General features: G+C 38.6%; 1 protein-coding gene across 2 annotated transcripts in view; it reads left to right on the top strand.

Moving 5' to 3' along the window:
- Positions 1–21543, top strand: part of FRMPD4 (FERM and PDZ domain containing 4) — a 1388782-nt gene that overhangs the window by 1178479 nt on the left and 188760 nt on the right. For both annotated transcript variants that reach the window (XM_078657870.1, XM_078657873.1), the window contains exon 7: positions 15132–15239. In XM_078657870.1, coding sequence (XP_078513996.1) covers positions 15132–15239 — 108 coding nt within the window. The remainder of the gene's footprint in view (positions 1–15131; positions 15240–21543) is intronic.

Here is a 21543-nt window from a genome sequence, read left to right as displayed (position 1 = left end):
ACCGATGACTGCGAGAGTGGGAGCATAAGACCAGCTGTTCTCTTGTGACTATGTGACGGCGAGAGAACCTGCCCCACACAGTCCCGGGTTAAGAGCAGTTCTCTTAAACTCGTGTATCTGTTTCCCCACAGAATTTCTGGCGAGGGGGACAAATACGGTGGAACAGATTTGTCCATTCGAAAAGGTAATATTCACCCGATTTGGGGGATGTTGCAAGTGTCCTGTGTGTATTACCACTCTTACTTTTTTGATTTTACTACCCCTACCACCTGTCTTCGTCAAAAAAATCTCACGCTCCACCTAGAGTGTTGGTCTGCGCCTAGGTGTCTGATGCGGCCCAATGATGAAGCATGACACCGCAAGGTGTGTGAGGGCAGTTTTAAGACACTTGCGGACTTCCCTCTGGTGTTTCTAGTGAGTCTCATGTAGTATTATTTATTTAATTTATTTTGGGAACTCAACCTGCTATTATTTTAGAAACAGATGAGGTCCGATATTGGTTTCTCTGTTACGTGACCCTATCACTGCGCCCAGTCTGCTCATGAAGGTGGGTGAATGCGGTGTACAGCAGGGTGGGGTAGCTGGGCGCTTGCTGGTGCATAGCATTTAGGAGTCAAGAGGTACAGATCTCCATTTAGCGTTAAGAGGCAACTAGTGAAGTGGCACAGGGGCTTCTGGTGACCCGAGGCTTGAGGCCAGAGACTCTTAGAGCTGAGTTCAGCAAAGTTTCCAGAATTCCCCATTTTTCTTCTTTGCCCACAAAACTGCAATTTTAACTTCATCTGCACCCTTTTATCCTGTGGGGGGGTGGAGGCAGCAGCAACATCAAGACCAGATGGAGGAGGTAAGTTGGTGCATGCCTGTCCTGCTGAGCATCTGATAGCACCTGATAGACTGTGTTGCTCCTCTGTGTGTGTCTTCAATTATAGAGATCCTGGGGAGAACCAGCAGAGAACTTGTGGAGAGAGGCACGAACAGGGGGGGTCTTTCTTTCCCCTTTCAACTTTCTCTTCTCTCCCCTTGGATTGTTTAAAGTGGGCAATAAGTCAAATAACCCACAATGGCTGGCCTGGAGACACTGCTGTGGTCTGATACCGCCGTATTCTGCTGGTGGGCCCTGGTGCCTGGAGACATCGCACCAACGTGAGTTCAGCAGGGAGGTATAAAGAGCCGGTCAGAAAAGAGGCATGGTAGCCTCTGAGATACTCCAATTCCTGCAACCCCCTTGCAGCGAGCTATATTCTATATCCCTGTTATTTTTTTAGACCTACAAAATGGTAAAATGCAAATTACGATCAGGGAAGGAGAAAGAGCCTGGGTCCAGCAACGCACAAGCAGGTACCATCTTGGACGCTTTTCTTAATTGGACTGTCAGTGTGGTTTGGAAAAGGATAGAGCTAGATGAGATGCGATTATCATTGGACCTGGGGGAGAATTTGAGGTTTGTCACCTTGCAACTTAACACCTTACATCGAGATACTAATGGGGCCTCCCTGGCTGCAGGGGAGAGTGTAGTGACTTTACAGGAGTCTTTACAGAAATCTGCCTCTTCTGCTCAGATTCAAGAGGAAGGGAGGCTCAGTGGTTTCTGATCTCTCATTAAGCTTTAATATCAGTGACCCCACTCCAAAGCTCATCAATTGCAAAAAACAGGTAACTAATCCACTTCATCATCCTGTGGCTCTCCCTGCTAGTGATGCAAAGACTCTCAAATACCTCAAATCCTTAACAAGTGGGCTCTTGCACCAGTTAAGAATGACGCTTACTATTGCCATAACCCCCATTTTGGACAGAATTGGTGCGCTAGAGAAAACGATCCTGGGTATAAGATCTGTATTAAAATCTCAGTCAGTGACAAATCCATTTGCTGCCCCATTATCTCTTTCCTTCTGAGGTAAGCCCTCACGGTACAAACATACTAGCCAGAAACAGTGAAAAAACCTAGGGCTCTACACACCAGAACCAGAAGAGGATAACCGGCACCCTCATCTGTTTTTTCTTTTTAGAGAGGGACATAAATATTTTGGCCCCACCGAAAGATGTCAGTTAGGAAGGAAAGGGAACCATAGATTGACCTTCCTAGTTTAATAAGACTATTGAATGCCCCAGTAGTTAATAGATACCGATTAGATAGCCCACTGGAGTACGACTTCTCAGCAGATTATAAATCTACTCCAGCATTACTGCACAAACATGGCTGTAATAGTGAGGGTACCACCAGTGTCAGAGGCAAGGGAAGAGAATTTCTTGGACTTAAAAAATGAGGATCACTGACAGAATATCGACAACGAAAATATCAGAACAAAAATATCGTCCTGAATATCGAAGTCCTATCTACATAATGGTACGTACAAAAATATTGAGAAATAAAATATTGTTGTTAAAAATATCATTGATAGAAATATAGTTTTTTTTACATGTTTAAAAACAATGTACAATAAAGGAAATAATACATATAATTAAAAAATACATAGTAAGAATGATAAGAAAATGTTTAAAATTATAAGTAATACATATAATGTAAAAATGTATTAAACATAAATATATATAAAATATAATATATATTTACTTAATAATATTGATAAATAACTATTTTAATAAATGATAAATTGTTAGAAACATATAAACAAATTATAAATACATATATATATATACACATATACCAATAACATACAAATAAAATATATTTATATATAATAAATTAAAATATTAAATGAATTTTAATCTTTTAAAAATACATTTTACACTACATTAACTGAAACAGTAGAGAAAATGTTGGATAGTGGAGGGGATACAATTACTATGTCCACTCCAGAGAGTGCAACAGTAGGCAAAGTGTTGGATAGCGGAAGGAATAAATTTACTCTTCCCACTCAAACAAATGCAACAGTAGAGATAGTGTTGGAGAGAGAAGGGATACAAATTACTATACCTACTCAAGAGAGTGCTAGAGTAGGGAAACTGTTGGATCGTGGAGGGATAAAAATTACTATACCCACTCCAGAGAGTGCAACAGTAGAGAAAGTGTTGGATACAGTAGGGATAAACATTACTATTCCCACTCCTGGGGAGTGCAACCCTAGGGAAAGTGTTAAATAGTGTGGGGTTAACAATTAACATTCCCACTCCGGAGAGTGCAACAGTAGGGAAAGTGTTGGATAGCGTTGGGGTAAAAAGAACTATTCCCACTCCAGTGAGTGCAAAAGTAGGGAAAGTGTTGGATAGCTGAGGGGTTAACATTGCTATTCCCACTCCAGAGAGTGCAACAGTAGGGAAAGTGTTGGATAGCGTAGGGGTAAAAATTACTATTCCCACTCCAGTGAGTGCAACAGTAGGGAACATGTTGGATAGCAGAGGGGTAAAAATTACTATTCCCACTCCAATGAGTGCTACAGTAGGGAAAGTGTTGGATAGCGAAGGGTAATAAATTACTATTCTCACTCCAGTTAGTTCAACAGTAGAGAAAGTGTTGGATAGCGTAGGGGCAAAAATTACTATTCCCACTCTAGAGAGTGAAACAGTAGGGAAAGTTTTGGATCGCGGAGGGTTTAAAATTACTATTCCCACTCCAGTGAGTGCAACAGTAGGGAAAGTGTTGGATAGCGTAGGGGTACAAATTACTATTCCCACTCCAGTGAGTGCAAACGTAGGGAAAGTGTTGGATAGATGTGGGGTAAAAATTACTATTCCCACTCCAGACAGTGCAACAGTAGGGAAAGTATTGGATAGCGGAGGCGTAAAAATACCTATTCCCACTCCAGAGAGTGCAACAGTAGGGAAAGTGTTGGATATCGTAGGGGTAAAAATTACTATTCCCACTCCAGTGAGTGCAACAGTAGGGAAAGTGTTGGATGGCGTAGGGGTAAAAATTACTATTCCCTCTCCAGTGAGGCTAAAAATTAACATTCCCACTCCAGAGAGTGCAACAGTAGGGAAAGTGTTGGATAGCGTTGGGGTAAAAAGAACTATTCCCACTCCAATGAGTGCTACAGTAGGGAAAGCGTTGGATAGCGAAGGGTAATAAATTACTATTCTCACTCCAGTGAGTTCAACAGTAGAGAAAGTGTTGGATAGCGTAGGGGCAAAAATTACTATTCCCACTCTAGAGAGTGAAACAGTAGGGAACGTTTTGGATAGTGGAGGGTTTCAAATTACTATTCCCACTCCAGTGAGTGCAACAGTAGGGAAAGTGTTGGATAGCGTAGGGGTAAAAATTACTATTCCCACTCCAGTGAGTGCAAACGTAGGGAAAGTGTTGGATAGATGTGGGGTAAAAATTACTATTCCCACTCCAGAGAGTCCAACAGTAGGGAAAGTATTGGATAGCGGATGTGTAAAAATACCTATTCCCACTCCAGAGAGTGCAACAGTAGGGAAAGTGTTAGATAGCGTAGGGGTAAAAATGACTATTCCCACTCCAGTGAGTGCAACAGTAGGGAAAGTGTTGGATAGCGTAGGGGTAAAAATTACTATTCCCTCTCCAGTGAGTGAACAGTGGGGAAAGTGTTGGATAGTAGAGGGTTAAAATTTATATTTCCCACAAATTCAAAAATTAAAATTAAAATAAAAAAGAAACAAAATAGCAACTACTATACACAAATGTGTTAATAACACAAAAATAAAAACCATATAAAAATATAAAACATTACAAAAGATGGAAAAGTTATTTAATGTAAAAAAATATAATGTATAAATTAACTACAAACATTAATTTATAAATGTTTAAAAGCAACATTTTACAAACAAATAACTATCTTTAAAATATCTTTAAAATAAATTATTTACAATCAAAAAAATATTTATTAATATTTTTTTAATAAATTACTTCACACCATATTCCCCTATAAACGCACAAACAACTACTCCAGATTTGACACAATTACCTTTTGCCAATAAAATGTGCCAACCCAAGATTCCATTCTCTCCTACATTTAATGGTAGAGGAGTGTTCTCAATAATTGATTTTATATTGATATCTTCGAGCTACAGAGAGAATGTATTGAATTTCCAAACGTTGGATAATTCCTTAAGTGACCATTTTCCTATATGTGTCAAAGTACAAAATCCTCACTTTTGTCTGGAACATGACCGTACACATGGGCACTATTTGGGTAATATCGCCTTAAAAAGATAAAATGGGTATTCGCTAAAATGGTTAAATGTAGTCCCAGAGGAATTCCTACGTCACTTAAGTAGGAAATGTGAAAATAGTTTTAATGTTTGCCTGAATGAGACAGCAGAACATTTGGAAATAATTAAAAATTTTAAGATAATCACCTCACAAATTAAAAATTATGGCTAAACTGTGGGTAGAAGTCAAAAACCCAAAAGAAAAACCAACCAGCTGGTTCGACACAGCCTGTACTAAGGCTTAATCCAACCTTAAGCATGCTTTAAGCAAAACCGATAAAGATAGGACCCTAATTAGAGACCTACGTAAGGTATACAAGGGAACCCTAAAAAATAGAAAGGATGTCCTGAAAAAGGAAGCCTGGGACTCACTTTGTGAGGCCTCTCAAAGCCGAGATTCGGCGGCCTTCTGGAAGGCAGTAAACGCCCTGTTTTTTAATGTTAACTCTAAGGCGAGGATAGAGATAGCTATTGCCGAGACTGAATGGGTCAGGTTTTTTGAAACATTGTACATGGTATCATCTCCGTTAGGGCAAATTCCTAATGAGAATATAGAGGAGGAAGTGATCATGCCCTATAACAACAAAATGATCATGAATATCACTCTTGAGGAAGTGATATTGGGCATCAAAGCTAGCTTTGGAGGTAAGGCGCCGGGCCCTGATGGGGTACCGGTTGACCTCTTCAAGAATAACATTGATTTATGGGTCCCACTCCTCACAAAACTCTTTAATGCTACCTGCTCAGATGGCTTGGTATTGACTTGGTTTGAGTCTATTATCATACCTATTTTTAAAAAGGGCGATAGAACTAGTTGCGCGTGCTATCGCCCCATATCCTTACTAGACTCAACCATCAAAATCCTGGGTAGAGTGATTTTAAATAGACTACAAACATGGGCTGACGAGCATGCCATAATCAGTGACCTCCAATACGGGTTCAGGAAAGGCCTCGGCACAGTCGATCAGGGTCTGAACTTGTATATTCTTTTAGAGAAGTATACAAAAGCTAAGGGTAGTCGGATGTTTTTAATTTTGTGGATTTTGTCATCCGCCTTCGACTGTGTTACCCATAGCAAGTTATGGCTGATCTTGGAACGTTTGGGGGTCGAAGAAAATATAATTATATTCCTTAGGAATCTTTACCAAGGGGCAAAGGCTTGTATAAGATTTGGTAAGAATGGTGAGTGTACTAAGACATTTAAGAAAGCTAGAGGAGTTCGGCAAGGATGTGTCCTTGCCCATTTTTTATTTACCATCTATATCAACGATCTAGAAAGAACGTTACTGCATGAATGTCGGGATATGCCTATGGCATCAAATCGTTCAATACCCACATTATTATATGGAGACGATGCGGTATTGATGGCTAGGACTCCTCAGGCAATGCAAAAAATGGTAATGTACTTTACAAATTTTATGACCAAATTGGACTTAAAAATCAATTGTACTAAAACTTTCTGCATGAACTGTGGTTCAGGGGCAGATAAAATAAAGAAAACTACATTGATTCTAAAACTTTGGATTTTATTAAAACTTTTCTGTATTTGGGCATTTTGTTTGACCAATCTGGTCTCTGGAAGACTGCCGTAAACACAAGGGAATTTTTGTTCTCCAAGTCTATTATGCCTTTGACAACTTTTAGTAGGAAAATGGGGAGAAAACCTATCAAAGAACTGTTATGCATTTATAATGCAACATGTGTAGCAATCGCTATATATGGGGCGGGTATATGGGGACATGTCAACGTGAAATCGTTGCAGGTGACCGAAAATAGTTTCCTGAGATATCTTTTATCTGTGCCAGATAGTGTGTCCACCCTTTATTGCCATGCCGAACTCGGGTTGCCATACCTACAGGATGTCATCAAGGTACAACCGATTCTCCTGTGGCATAGGGTGTGGACCACTGAGGAGTGTTCTTTTAACCGTTTCATTTTAAGGGATGTAATAAGCCTTGGGAACGCTTTTAAGATTAAATGACTACAATATATAAAATCATTCCTTATACAAATAGGTCATTTAGACTACTATGAAGAACCTTCATTAATGTACCAGATCCCCAGGAAAGTATTGAAAAAACTTTGTATGACCCACCTAGAGGATGTTAGAAACAAGGTGGAATTTACTAAAATATCGGTGGTTTCTCATCAATTAATTTTTATTAGGAATGATATCCAACCATATATTACTTTACAGATGCGAGACTGCAATAGGTTTTTATTAACACGTTTCACATTTAATATCCTATTTAGGCTACTAAGTTTTCCTACAATGAATGACTGGTCAAGGCAACTGATTAAATGCCCATGCAATGATTTGTCTAACCAATCTGACATTCATATTTTGTTCTTTTGTAAACTTTATACAATTCCAAGGAAAAGATGGATTGTGCCTAGTTTAAAGTACATGGATTTTAGACAGTGTTGACCTGCCTTTTTAGCTATCCAGAAGCTAGATAATATTTTTACTGTTGCGTCCATCTCGGCTTTTCTTAAAAATGTTTTTATATCACGGAAATCAATACCTGTATGAAATTGTAATGAGCTTATTGCATTGTATTGGAAATTATGATTTTATTCCTCCTTTTTTACTGGCTGTGATTTTATTGTACTTTTATGGTTATTAATGAATTATAACCGAATAAAGTTATTGACTGACTGACACAATTACCTATTTATAATTTACAAACAATTAATAATGAATTAATAATACATAAATTACCACAAACAACACTATAAAATCAAAATGTAAAATAAATACTAATAAATAAAAAATATGAATTACTTTATTCTAATTAAATTACTTCTCACCCTATTCCCCTATAAACCTACAACCTGCTTCTTAAAAAAATAACACTATTAACATAAGTATCAATTAAATAATTGCTAAAAATGAATCACCAATTAATAATTAATTAATAATAAACTAATTATAAATATTGATTAAAAAAACAATAATTACTTTGTTATAATTAAATTACTTCCCACCCTATTCCCCTATAAACCCAGAACCCACCCCTAAAAAAATAACACAATTAATATAATTATCAATACATTAATTAGTAAAAATTATTAACCAATTCATAATAAATTAACCTCTTCGATGCTCATGACGGAACGGTTCCGTCATGAGCATCGGTCACGCTGTGCTCATGACGGAACCGTTCCGTCATGACCTCACCCGCGATTGGAATGTTCAGCACCGGGGGAGAATCGGCGCCGCATGCAATGTGTTAATTATAAATTATTTCTAAATACTAATAAATAAATAAAAATACTTTATTATATGAACATAGTAAGCGCACATGCTGGCCGGCCAAACCATCATGCGTACTTATTGTGCATCAACCACTCTTCCCTCTGGCCCTAGCCCAGCCCCACTCTGTCCTAACATGGCTCCATTATACCAAAAATAAAAACAGTTAATAAGGTTCTGTTATTATCATTTTATTTTTCTTCACAGTGTTCATAGAGCAGTGGGGCAACGCTCCTCCACCGTAACGGAGAAGCCGTCATTATGAGCAGGACTGCAATATCAGGCAAAATGGCTGCAGTAGGCTGTGAGGTTTTCACTATTTAAGTGATCTAACTTTAGAGGTGAAGTCTTTGGCTTTTAAAGCATTGAATGGATTTATGCAGATTATTTATGCTGTGACAGATCAGAGTGCAGAGCGAAAGCTTAATGGTGGATGTCAGAGTGACTTTAAATGCTATTCTGGAAGGTATAAGGTCAAAGATTCAATTAATCAGTTAGAACAGTCTATATTTTTAAGACATCAGTAAATGTTTAAACTCAGAGATTTGTAGATGTCTGAAATCAATACAATGGACAGAGATGCAGCACATCCTCCCCTTCTCTCAGTTTCACAAGTGTAATCTGGAAAAACAATTGTCTACAAGCTTTTTAGAAGCACATTGTGCATGTTTATATACTTGTCTTATTCGGAATTCTTTTTTTTTGTAATCGCGTGTCGCATACATGGTGTGCTACACACAACAGTAAAGTATGTACGTTCAGTTGACTCTGTGCCACGGAAATAGGAGTTGGGGATGTGAAAACAATTGGAGAAGTATATTGTACATCATTTTTCATCACATATTTTTACAATTTGAAGCACATGATGAAGGAATGATCTGTCCAGAATGAGCAGGTTTTGGACAAGTGCTCAACCCAGGACTAGAGACCTGATTGCTCTTGGCCAAGGTCTGAAATATAGTCTCTATACTCCTGCAAATTAAGATTGTGCTATTTTTTAAGCAATATCACCTAAAGGGGACCAGGCGCATCAAACACAGTGTCCAAACCTAGCAAAACAAAGAGAGAATTTCAAAATTTGGGCTTGAGTTACTAAGGATGGAGTCAAAAGACTAATGCTTTTGCATAGTGCTGCAAAATGACCCTATCCTTTTTTCCACTAGAATAGATTTACCAGTTTGTCACAAAGCAAACAGTCTTTTGGGAGAATTTGCAGAAATTCTGCATCATGCATAATAATAGGATGGCATCATTCTGAATGGGTATACATACAGTGATGGAAGCCAGTGAAAAGCCACTTTCTTCCACACCTGCATTTGCTATTACACCACTACAAGACTTTTTTAGGCCCCGCGCAGCTTTAATTAATATAACTCATGTCCTCTGTAGGCACTACTAAATACCTCACATTTTAAACCACTTATGACATGCTCTATAGCATCATTGAAAACATCACTGCAAAATCTGAAGTGACATCATTGATAACAACACTGTATAGCGGGCCACAATTTACAGTTACTTTAGGGGACAAGTTAGAGTTAATTGAGATAACTGTCACTAGTGAATTTCAGTGGATTTGTTTGAGTAAAATAGTATGTTTTGACTGACATTTCACCTAACTATACCATTCCTTTAACCTTTGGTGTTAGGTTAATTGTGGGTAACCTAACATCCTTCTTGTTTTTACTGGATGCACATGCCTTGCAAGAAACACATCTAAACAAAAACACTAAGAGGTTCTAGGCAAGTACAATTTTCCTTCTTCCCCAAGTAATTATGTACCTGCAAATCATTCAGTGACTTGTGGAAATGTTAGGGCTAGTGTCAATGCCAGTAACCTTTTAAAATCCGCTTTTGCAGCATCCCAATGTTTTTGACATGATTGCTTGCACTCCCTTTGATTTACTGTTACAGATGATGATAAATCTCACCATTGGGTCATTACATTGCTTTTTTTGCCCTCTGCATCAGTATGTCAAGTTTTACTCCAATCCATGGGGGTGGAGGGGCTCAGTTAAGCAGGGGCCATAAAATGTTAATTTGCTTCTAACTTTGGTGCTGTTTGATAAATCTGTATTAGATGTGGCAGAAAATTGGCAATTTACTCCTAGTGCGAAGTATTTCAGGTTTCTTACACATCCATTTGTGGGGCAATGTGAAAAGGAGGGAGGGCAAACATTTTTCATTTACTAATAACTTTGGTACAGTTCAAGGGATTGCATGAATTTTAGCAAAGATTTAGCACATGTAGTCTTTCTTGGTATTTTAAAGTCCATGCAGATCCATCCGGGGGAAGTGCAGTTACAAAAGGAGGATGCAATTTTTTTATGTGTAGCAAACTTTTAATATTAGAATTTGGTATATTGGTATGGTTTTAACTAACTGAACAATAAAATAAACAGTATAACAGTTACAAAAGGAGGAGGCTAAAAAGGGTTCATTTGGGCTGGCTATAGTCCAAACTGAATGTGGAAGAAGTGGGAGGACAGAGGCTTCTTAGAATAGTTGCTCAGATGGGCCAACAAAAATGTAATCCCTAATTGTTTGCAACCTAGCTATTCTGGTGGAGGGGTGTCTATGTCACTAATGACCCCTTTGTCTCAAACACTCACTCAAGAGCACTTACCCCTACTTCACACCTGGTCATGACATTGATAAGATTAATATTACTTCAACTACCACCCCCATAAAAAAGACTGGGGAAATTCTGTCATGGAGCATAAGACAAAGCTTCTGCATAAGTACAAATTTCCCCATAACAACACAAGAAGTCAAGGTAAAATATAAAAAAGATAGTGACGAATGAAAGCCCTGCATGCAGTCTTTGCAACAAGAAAGTTAGTTGGTCAACGGTTGAACCCATCAACTACAGTGCTGTAATCCAATACAAAAGAGTAAATTGGGCTTCACTGCTACATGGTGACCTCTGATTTGTTCTCACTTCATTACAACAATATTAAATGAAGTACTCTCCTGAAGTTGGAACACTGCGTGCTTTTAGCAGCAACTTTGCACAGGATTTATCATGTTGTCAAACTAACATATGTCACAGCAAATGTTTTCCTTCCTTCATGAGCACCCTAACTGATTTTATTTTGTGCAAAGTCTACTATTTCCTTAATTTAATTACTGTTAGGCACTCCATTACCTGAGCTGCAAACAAATGAGTTTGCTGCACCTCAATGAGCAGAGCTGGAGTTCAAACTGTTTCTGAGGTATTTTGATTCGTGTGATTGTTAACATTCATGCACCACACTAAACACAGTGGTCCCTGTTCCAGGTTGCAACTGCTACAAAGTCTTAAGATGAAAATTAGCTCCTGTTGAAGCTACACAGTGCCTTGAATTAGGGAAGGGACACCACCAATGGAATTGGTTGAAAGGGAGAGCATTGGGAGGTGAACAGAGGTTACTGTCTTGAGTCATGGCTGATGTGCCTGCAGGTCTATGGAAGTAGAGGTCTGACCTGATCTGGCGCGATGCTGATCAGGGGATATAGGTCACTGCCATGAGTTAAAAAGAACCTTGGCATTCCTGCCAAAATATTGTGCTGATCTCCATGAGTGTGGATTCAGAGTGTAGCAGAACTGGAAAGAGACAAACCAACAAAAGAATCTGCTGCATAAAGACAATATATGGTGCTTGACCTGTAGCTGGAAGGGCACAGGTTAAGACGTCATTGTGTTAGAAGTTGACATAGCCGTTTCAGAAGTTGAAGTCAGCTCTCACAGAGGAATGAATGAGGCAGACAGGTCCACCCAGGTTGACAAAATAGGCTGGTAAATGTCGGTGGTTGGCAGGAATAAACCCATTCATGGACACTGGACCCAAGAAAGTCATGAAACAACGGTGGGGCACTCGCAGACTGTGATAATAAGGATCATAGCAGCCTTTAAAACCAAAATAGTAACTATCTCAATAGATGTCATTCTCATGAAAGCTGCAGACCATACAAAGAAAAACGATGAAGCTTTCAAACATCTTAAAGTGGCACACAGTAAAACGTCAAAACAAGATCATTTCATCCCTCACCCAAAGGGACCTGGCATCATCTATAACAAGGGGCGAGAACACGGGGCTCTAGCACCTTCCCCTCTGCCGGGGGTACCACCAATAGCTTTAATTGCATAATTGCAAACACTAGACATAAGAATGCAATTCTCCAGCATGTTTTAAAGGCTGGGGCCCTACATTATGAAAACAAGATGATACTGATATTTACAGATTACAGAGGTCCAGGTCCAGGTAAGCCTGTCTGTGCCATAGCTACCAAGAGTTGAGCTCACAATTAAATTACTGAATCTTTTACTGGGCTTTACAAAAATAGTGCCATTATTACTTTTGCTGCCTACCATCTACCTCATCTAATGATCCACTTTCTCACAACTACTGCATAAGCAGCAAAAACACTAAAGAGGAAAGGATATGCTCAACTTTTTGAACCAAAGAAAAATGTATTATAATCTGTCATCAGGATCCTCTTTATTGACCATAGAGCCGAGAATTATTTTGGATTGACGACATATAGGGTCATTTGGTAGGGCCAAAGTGGGCTTCAACTGGTGCAAAAAATAATTATTCCCATTTTAGCGCCAGCGACCATTACAGTATGAGATCATATTACACATGCTCCAGTTTTGGCCTCAGACATTACACCAAATTTTAGCAGAGGTTGATTGTAACTGCAGTCTTGTTAGATGTGGAGTAACAATGGGAGCAAAAAAGGAAGTGTTTTCTCATGATGCTTGCCATGTTCCACACCCAGGTGTATTTTGGATGTAAAATACATACGAGACTCCTCACAAGTGCTATTGACATAGGATGTTTTTGCACCCAATTTTAAAAGTAAGGTCTAAATTAACCACATTAGGTTGAAGGACACTTCCAGACACTCGAAGGCTTACTCTAACGGAAAGATATGAAGAGGCAGAAACACTGAATCCATGTTTAGACTTCCAGGCAAGTAACTGGAGTGTTTCCTGCCATGTTTTATAAAGGCCCAGAGGCACAACAAAACATGATAGGGCACCTCTGCAGAATGTGACGCGGGCCCCAGAGACTCCGATATCTCACAGATACTCATACCCTTTGCTTGAAACCCCCCCCCCCCCGTCCTGCTGGGGCCTATGAAACGCCCTTGTAAGTGCATCTTTTTGAGCTTATTTACTGTAGTTCGCCACCATCAATTACTTCATTATAAGTGGCCCAGAACACTAGCCGCTATTGCCCCACTCCCTGAGCTACTGATATTATTGGGTACCTGTAAATCAGGGTTGGGGAAAATCCAGTCTATTATGAAGAAATGAGGAATTACAGAGAGAATCAGTGCCTCTATATCCAACACCCCCTGGTTTTCCCTTATTATTGCCATCGTCTCCTGCTAAGATCTCGGATCTTTCTGCAGCTGAATTATCTGTGTGAAAGTAAAGAGATCTGTAGTGTTTCAGTGGATCTCATAATTTCGATGGGATTTTAACTGCTCATATCGGCCCCAGTGAAATTACCATAGATCAGAGACTTCTTCTGGTTCGGAGACATTTGGGGTCATTTGGTAGGACCAAGGTAGGCTGCAACTGGTGCAAAAAATATGTATTGCCATTTTAGCACCAGTGGCCAATACTGTATGACTGCAAATTGCACATGCTCCAGTTTTGGACTCAGACATTATACCAGTCATAAGGGCCCTAGTACAGGTGGCCTAAGGCTGCTGCCTTTCATTGCTTTATGGAAGCCAAAGCTTAGGGGTAAATTAGCGCGGAGATGACACAGGGTTTCCTTCCTTCCACTTCTTCCTGCCATCGCATTCTCCAAAATTATTGAGGGCAGTGGCGTTGTGATTTTAAAGGAATTCTATACCTTTTATTCGACTTGGGGCTTTAAGGAGCTCACTGAGATGTAAAACTTCACAGGTACAATGAAAGATTACTTTAACAAGCTCTACTCGGTGATTGGCTGGGGTGGGATAAGGGCAGGACCTGATAAAGCGAAAACAATTACATTTTTTTTGGTAAAGCTGATAGAATATTTACTAACAGTTTAGATGCAATGTTCTAGCGTTTTATTGCAAAATCTTTCCTGCAAGGCAATCATAGGTTTTTAAGTGCTAAACGTATTTGTTAGGTCGCAAGCATTTATATTAACAGGTGGTAAATACCCAAATGAGCATTTAGGGCCTTGCATTAAAGGAACATCGCGCAGCACGTTCAGGTTTGTTGACTTTATATCAGCTGCTGAACCTAATGGAAGGAGAAAGGCTGTCTGGAGCCTGCTCGTGACCGACACGCAATTCCGAGCCATTTTGTGTGCCACACCACGTGAAAACAAAACCCATCCAAGTAATACTTTTATTTGATGTTTGTTAAACGCTGCTGGTGCATGAATTACCCCTGAAAGTGTTCTTTTCATTTATCTCTAAAACATTAGGCAGACATATTTTCTGCTTCCGCGAGGTGCCGTACCTCTACTTTTCTTAGCTTCAGATACTGAAAAAAGCACTGCCGTTGTAAGGGGGCCTGCCGGCTTTCGAAGATGAATCGTAATTGTCATGAATAGGGTACGTTCAGGCTGAAATGCGCCTGTTTTCGGGAAAACGATAAAAAATGCACCAGCGGTGATGGTTCCATTTTGTTTGTGGAGTTTAAGTTATGCTGTTCTTGCAGGTGCGAGTGTGAGGCTGAAAACGGCCGATTTTTGTTAACGGAGCCGTCTAACTCAAGCCTATATACTGTTCTTTTTATTTTTTACAGGAAACCATCAAGGACAATTCCCTACTTTTCATGCCAAATGTTCTGAAGGTGTACCTAGAAAATGGGCAAACCAAATCCTTCCGCTTCGATAGTGGTACCTCGATCAAGGTAGGTTGGCCTTCTAATTAATGCCTACTGCGCGTTGCATGGCACTGATGGAGCGAGATAGAAAACAAAATTTTGTTTAAACTCGCAAAGTCACATTTCCATAACATGAATAAAATTATTAATGATTTGTGATATGTCGTGCTAATACAACCTAGATTAAACTTTACACGTGGGGGGACTAACATGTGTGCTCATAAACGTGCATAAATGTTGCATCTTTTTGTTCGTGCAAAATAATAAAATAATTTATTGTTTTCGTTTTTTGTCATTACTAACTGCTGCATATTTAAAATAAGCATGTGCTTGTTTTGCTTTTTCTCGTCTGTGTGATGTCATTTCTACTATTCTAGGTGCATATGGGTCTCATAGAAAAACGGAGACTGGTAAATATAAACGCTGCTTTATTTGTTTGCAATGGCTAGGTAACATTTGATTAATCGGGTGGGTTAATTATTTAGTAAACCATGGGGTGGATACAGAATATACTTTATTTCTTACATTAATACTTTTCTTGTGTTTGTTTTATACTAGAAATCATAAGTTGCCTGCTTTTGAGGCCTAGCTATTTGAGCCGCAAAATGAGAGTTGAACTATAATTCTGCAGAAAGTCACGAGACGCCCATTCTGAATTAAAACGTTTATTGAAGCTGCATTCACAAAGCAAAAACTGATGAGCTGACATCATTCTGTCGGACATGGCCAAGGTCGAAAGTGAACTTTTTGTCAGTCCTTAACTTGGCATCCGCGGAAGTTGCACTGTAAGACTATGGAAGCTGCGAGGATGACTTAAAACAAAGTTGCAATCGCAGGAAGCCTCTGGCTTCACGTGGAAGAGACAATGGTCTTTGTAAGACATGATTTTGTGGAACTTTTTAAGAATCGGGTGACATGTCACTTGTCACTCTCAGCCAATGGGACGTCGAGTATTTCTGAAAACTTTCCTTTGCTAGTTTAGTTAGCGTAGAAAGGTATAAAAAGTCATGCCCTTAGGGTTGGGCTGGCTGCTGCTTTCTGACTTTCCGATGAGGGTGATGTGCTGCTGGACTTTGCGTGGAGCACGTAAGAATCCTCAAAGATCTTTACTTTAATTTCTGTCTATTTAGCTCAGTTAGGGAAATAGGTTTTAGAAATGCTAAACTTTATATAATTTCTTTAAATTTGATTAAATTGCTTAAATTGTACTTTTCTTATTTCTTACCATCATGCTTGCTTTATTGCAAATAAATTTCATTTATAAGACTTACAACATATATACCATAATTTAGAAAATAAATTTTTACTTTTGACAAACAAGCTGGTCTTGATTATTTAGAAGTATAGGTTACCTTTAGCTAGATCACGTCGCCTATGGTGGTCGTTTAAATGGTTGAGTTTTATTCTAATGACAATATTCTTTCTGCAAATGTATAAAATGTTTATAGTTTGTAAATAATGTGTATATAGATTTATTCTGACCACCTGATTCAGTAGGCCCAAAATATATCAGGTTCATAAATGGGTCCATATTTAGTATAGAATTTTGTTTATAGGTTATGAAGTTGGGTAGCGTAGTTTATGATATATTTTCCATAGCCCGCTGGATCAATTATCTGGTAGCAGAAATTGATGGTTGCTAAGCGGTAACCAAGGTAACATGTTGGTTGCTAAGGATTGCGTCATGGTATGCAAATAGGATTAATGTTTTAACACTCGTTAAGTTCGTTTTTCGTGCCTATCTGTAAGCTATACCGGTATAGATTGTGTGGCGAGAAATTAGTCACGCAAGCCATCTGTTCGTTTGTAGTGATATCGCCGAGTATCACAAGAGGTATCGCCGTGTACCATAGTGTTGTCGCCGAGCAGCACAGTTTTAGGGCTAGGTCTGAATCTTGTATAGTGAGGATTTTCTAAGAAATCAAAGCAGCATGAGAATAGGGACAAAGCGCCTTCCATAAAACTCACTGTGATGAGAGTATTAGTTATATCCGAGCTTGAGTGAAGGGTAAAATTTAACGTCGGTGCATGATTATCTATAAACAGGTTAGAGTCCTGTACGGGTACATGTTTCATATCTATAAACAGGTGAGAGCCCTGTACGGATAACGTCGTTATTTTGCTAACGGTGCATGATTTCTATAAACAGGTGAGAGTCCTGTACGGATTTCGTGTGTGTTTGAATTTAGGGAATTTTCCGTATAAAAGTGCGAGTTTGAATTGTATTTTATGTTCAAGTGGAACTCTTAGAACTTTCACTTCGCGGTGGGTTCAGAGCAAAGCGAGTTCATAATTATACTTGCTTGAAGGGTGGGGTAAGGTTACTCTACTGACAATTGAATATTATCCTTAGTGTGAATAGCGCCGTCTATTCCGAAGTGTGGATACTTGAATGTATGTAAACTATCCTAATTAGTGAAACGAACAGATGTTGTCTTTATAAGTCATTGTTAAGAATTAATTTACACTGAAAAGTGTTCTTAAAATGGCGCTGTGAAAAGATTTTGTGAAGGAGGGGTAAGCGCCAGGAGTGAGAAGCGAGAAACCGCAGCTGCTGTGTACGTCACAGAGCCGCGCTGGGATTGGGTGACCTACGTCACAAGCTGTATTCTGATTGGCTCCTGAGTCTCTGACGGCCTGTGAGCTGATTGGTCCTTAGGAAAATCTCCAAAATTATTGGTCGAGCTGAAAAGTGACGCAGCTCAACTGCCATTGGCTTGTTGGTGTGTTTCGCGCACGGATTGGTTGTTTGCGGAACATCCCGGAAATATTTTACGAACGATTTTGTGAATTAAATTTTACTTTTGAAAATGAGTTATCATTTTAAACATGTTGAGAAAAAGACAACATTATTTCAGAAATTTAAGAATTTATTTTCACCTGACAAGAAAATCGAAACGCGAGGTGGTAAACTACTTCATAAGTATAAAACACCTGCAGCGTACATGGAAGGTGAATATGGATATCATACTGTCTTATGGTTCGACAGTTGGAAACGTTATACTAAAAACGATGGTGTTTTGGCTTGGCCTGATGATGGTTCATTTAATGTAAGAGTTTTAAGAAACTTACGAGAGAAAATGAATGCTCTTGTTCCAAAACCGAGACCAACTCAATTTGAAGCTTTAGTTGAGTGGGAAGATGAAATGTATCAGTTACAAAGAGAAGCTAGTGGAATTAAAAGACCTTCTAAAAATCCATCATGGAAAAGAGAAACTCATGAAGATAGATTACGAATGTGGAGACAGGGAAACATGAGTGAAGGATTGTATTTAATTCATGAAATGGTAATGGGTTCTCCTACAGGAAAATCTATGGAAAGTGAATCTGAGGATGCAGTTATGGAAGAAATATATACAACTGCTAGAAAGAAACAGCCTAATCAGCCTTTGAGACCTCCTAGATCATGGTCTACTCCGGTGGTTTCTACTGAAACTTCACCGAGTGCACCTCCAATTAATGAAGCTCCTAAACTTTATCCAAATAATTGTGAAATCACTGAAACTCCTAGAAGATCAGAATTTGAGAATGCTCGAAATGAGGGTAGACATTTTTCAATGACTCCAAGAGCAAGGGAACCTCCAAAAGATTATACAAGAGAGACAAGAAATGTTGAGGATGACGATTATAATGAATACTTAAGGTCTAAAGAAGAATTAATCAAAAGAATGACAAAAGGCATGGAAGCTGTCACAGTTCCAGTAACAATAGGTCCTGTTCAGCCTGTATTTGATCAAAGAAACACAAACAAAACTGGATTAACTATTCCTTTAAATACAGAAATTCAAAAGCCTGCTGAAAAATTTTATTCAGATTTGACAGAATTAAACACTTCTAGATCGAGAATGCCTGATTTAACTTTCAATGAGGATTTATCTCCAAAAACACCAATGGGTGCTATGTCAGATGTAGGAAGTCCTGAAGTCAGGGTAACTACACCAAAACTTGATGTGGCCAAATTAAAAGCAAATATTGAAGAATTAATAATTGGAACAATTGGCCCAGATAGTTTAAATTACTATCGGGATGATGAACTACTATTCATTTGCAAAAGTATTCAGTGGAAAACGAAAAATAAATATGATCAATTAGAGGATCTAGCTGCAGAACTTGAAATCGATGTGAGTAAACAAAAGAATTTTGCAAAACATTACAGATTAGATTTCTCAGAAAGCGACATTGAGAGTTTGAACTCAATGGGAAGAATAGTTCACATTAAAGATTTGATTGTCTATATCAAAAAGCTAGGAGAACTGAACAAATGGAGAGTGAAATGGACTAAAAGGAAGGAAGATGAAAGATTAGAAAGAATGTCAAAACAATTTCCAATGAGAGAAGTTGCAGGTGGAGGATATGTTCATGTCCCATGGTCGAGACAGGACATTCTGTTATTCACAAATGATTTTCCTAAATTAAGAGAGAAACCTGTTGAGTGGTACAGGCAAGTTGATAGATTTATCAAAGTGTCAAAAGTTCTGTGGATTGATTTGGATGGATTTTTTGACATTGTTGTTCCATCTGATCTTTGGACAGAATGTAAAATATCTATTAGTTGGCCAAAAACAGAACCTGAGCGAATCAAAGAAACAGGTGCCCCAAATCCACTCGTAATGGATTTTTACGAGAAAGTAATTGTTTGGATGAAAAACAAAATTCCACCCAAAGAAGTTGATTGGGTTAAAATAGAAAGAACAGAACAGGAAACAAAAGAATCAGTTCATTCTTTTTATGAAAGACTACTGTTAATCTTTAAACAATACAGTGGTTATGAAAAATTAGATGAGAAAGACATGAGTCATTTTATCTATAGATTTGTTTATGGACTAAAGCCTGAAATTGGAGAAATGATCAGAACTAGCATTGTCGGATGGCAAGCACTATCTATTGATGATATTCTGAGAAAGGCAAAATATTGTAGCGATGAATTAGAAGTAAAACAGAAAAAGCTAAAAGAGAAAGCCATGTGGGCACAGGTAAAAGTAGCTGAGCAACAGATTGCCAGCATGGGAAATAAGAACACTAATTTTGTTCAAACTGGAAATACGAACCAGATACAAGGAAAGTTTAAAGGTAATAATTTCCAAAAGAAATTTAGCCCAAAAATAGAAGAGCTGAAACAAAGATTACCTTGTTTTAATTGTGGTGAAATTGGACATTGGAGGGACGAGTGTCCTCATCCTCCTAGAAACTTAAAGAATCCCTTATTGAATCCACAGATGCAGAATGGTGTTAACGTGCAGCAACAGCTACAGATGCAACAGGGGTTAAATGAATTTAATATTCAGCGACAATTACAACAACAGCAACAACAACAGGTGAATAATCGTCAAGACCAGTTGCCACAACCACCTTTTCCGAATTGTGGGGGAGTTCAAAAATATAATCCAAACGTGGGATTTCAGGGATGTGAACAGGTAATAAAACCACAAAAACAGCAAAAGCAGCAAAGGGTTCAAATGCAAAATGCTTCACAACAGTTTTTATTGACAGAAAGCCAAGACAGTGATTCTGATGATTATTGCTGACGGTGCCCGAGAGAGGAGGAAGAGTGTGTTGTTGGAGCCACTCTTGAGGTTGACCAGTCTGGTCCTTATGTAAGCGGGAAAGTTAATGATGTAGACATCACTTTTCTAGTGGACACTGGTGCTACCCGTTCTACTGTTAGATCAGTGGAAATTGAAAACCTACCTCTCTCTGGGGATACCATCCAAGTTGTCGGAGTAAGTAATCAGCAAATTAAAACAGACTTAACTGATCCAGTACCAGTTGAAATTGGAAATTACAGAGACAAACACAGATTTGTGGTTTGTAATAGTAGTCCAGTAAATCTATTAGGTAGAGACATCCTATGTAAAATGAATTGCAGAATATATTGTTCTCCTGAAGGAGTTGAATTACAAACAATGGAGGAAGATGGTTTGTACAGAATGACAATGATGATGATGGAAGCAGAAGAAACAAAATTGTTTCCTGCATTTGAAGAAAAAGATTTACCTGAAGAGCTAAAAGAAACAGTGAAATCTGAAATATGGGATTTTACTGGGAATGAGATGGGTCTGATGAAAAACGTAGATCCTGTTAAAATTGCATTGAAGCAGGGAATAGAATTTCCAAACACTCCACAATATAAAATGAAAACTGAGACAATTGAAGGTATTACACCTGTAATTGAAAAATTAATCAAGCAAGGTGTATTGGAAGAAATGAAGAGTAGCTCTTGTAATTCACCAATTATGGGAGTTAAAAAGGCTAACGGAACATTTAGGATCGTACAAGATTTGAGAAAGGTTAATCAAATTGTTATTCCATGTTGTCCTGTGGTTCCAAATCC

This window comes from Lissotriton helveticus, chromosome 8 (genome assembly GCF_964261635.1).
Source record: "Lissotriton helveticus chromosome 8, aLisHel1.1, whole genome shotgun sequence".
Lineage (NCBI taxonomy): Eukaryota > Metazoa > Chordata > Amphibia > Caudata > Salamandridae > Lissotriton > Lissotriton helveticus.
Note: the sequence above shows the minus strand (reverse complement) of the source record. Positions and strands in the feature narration are given on the sequence as shown.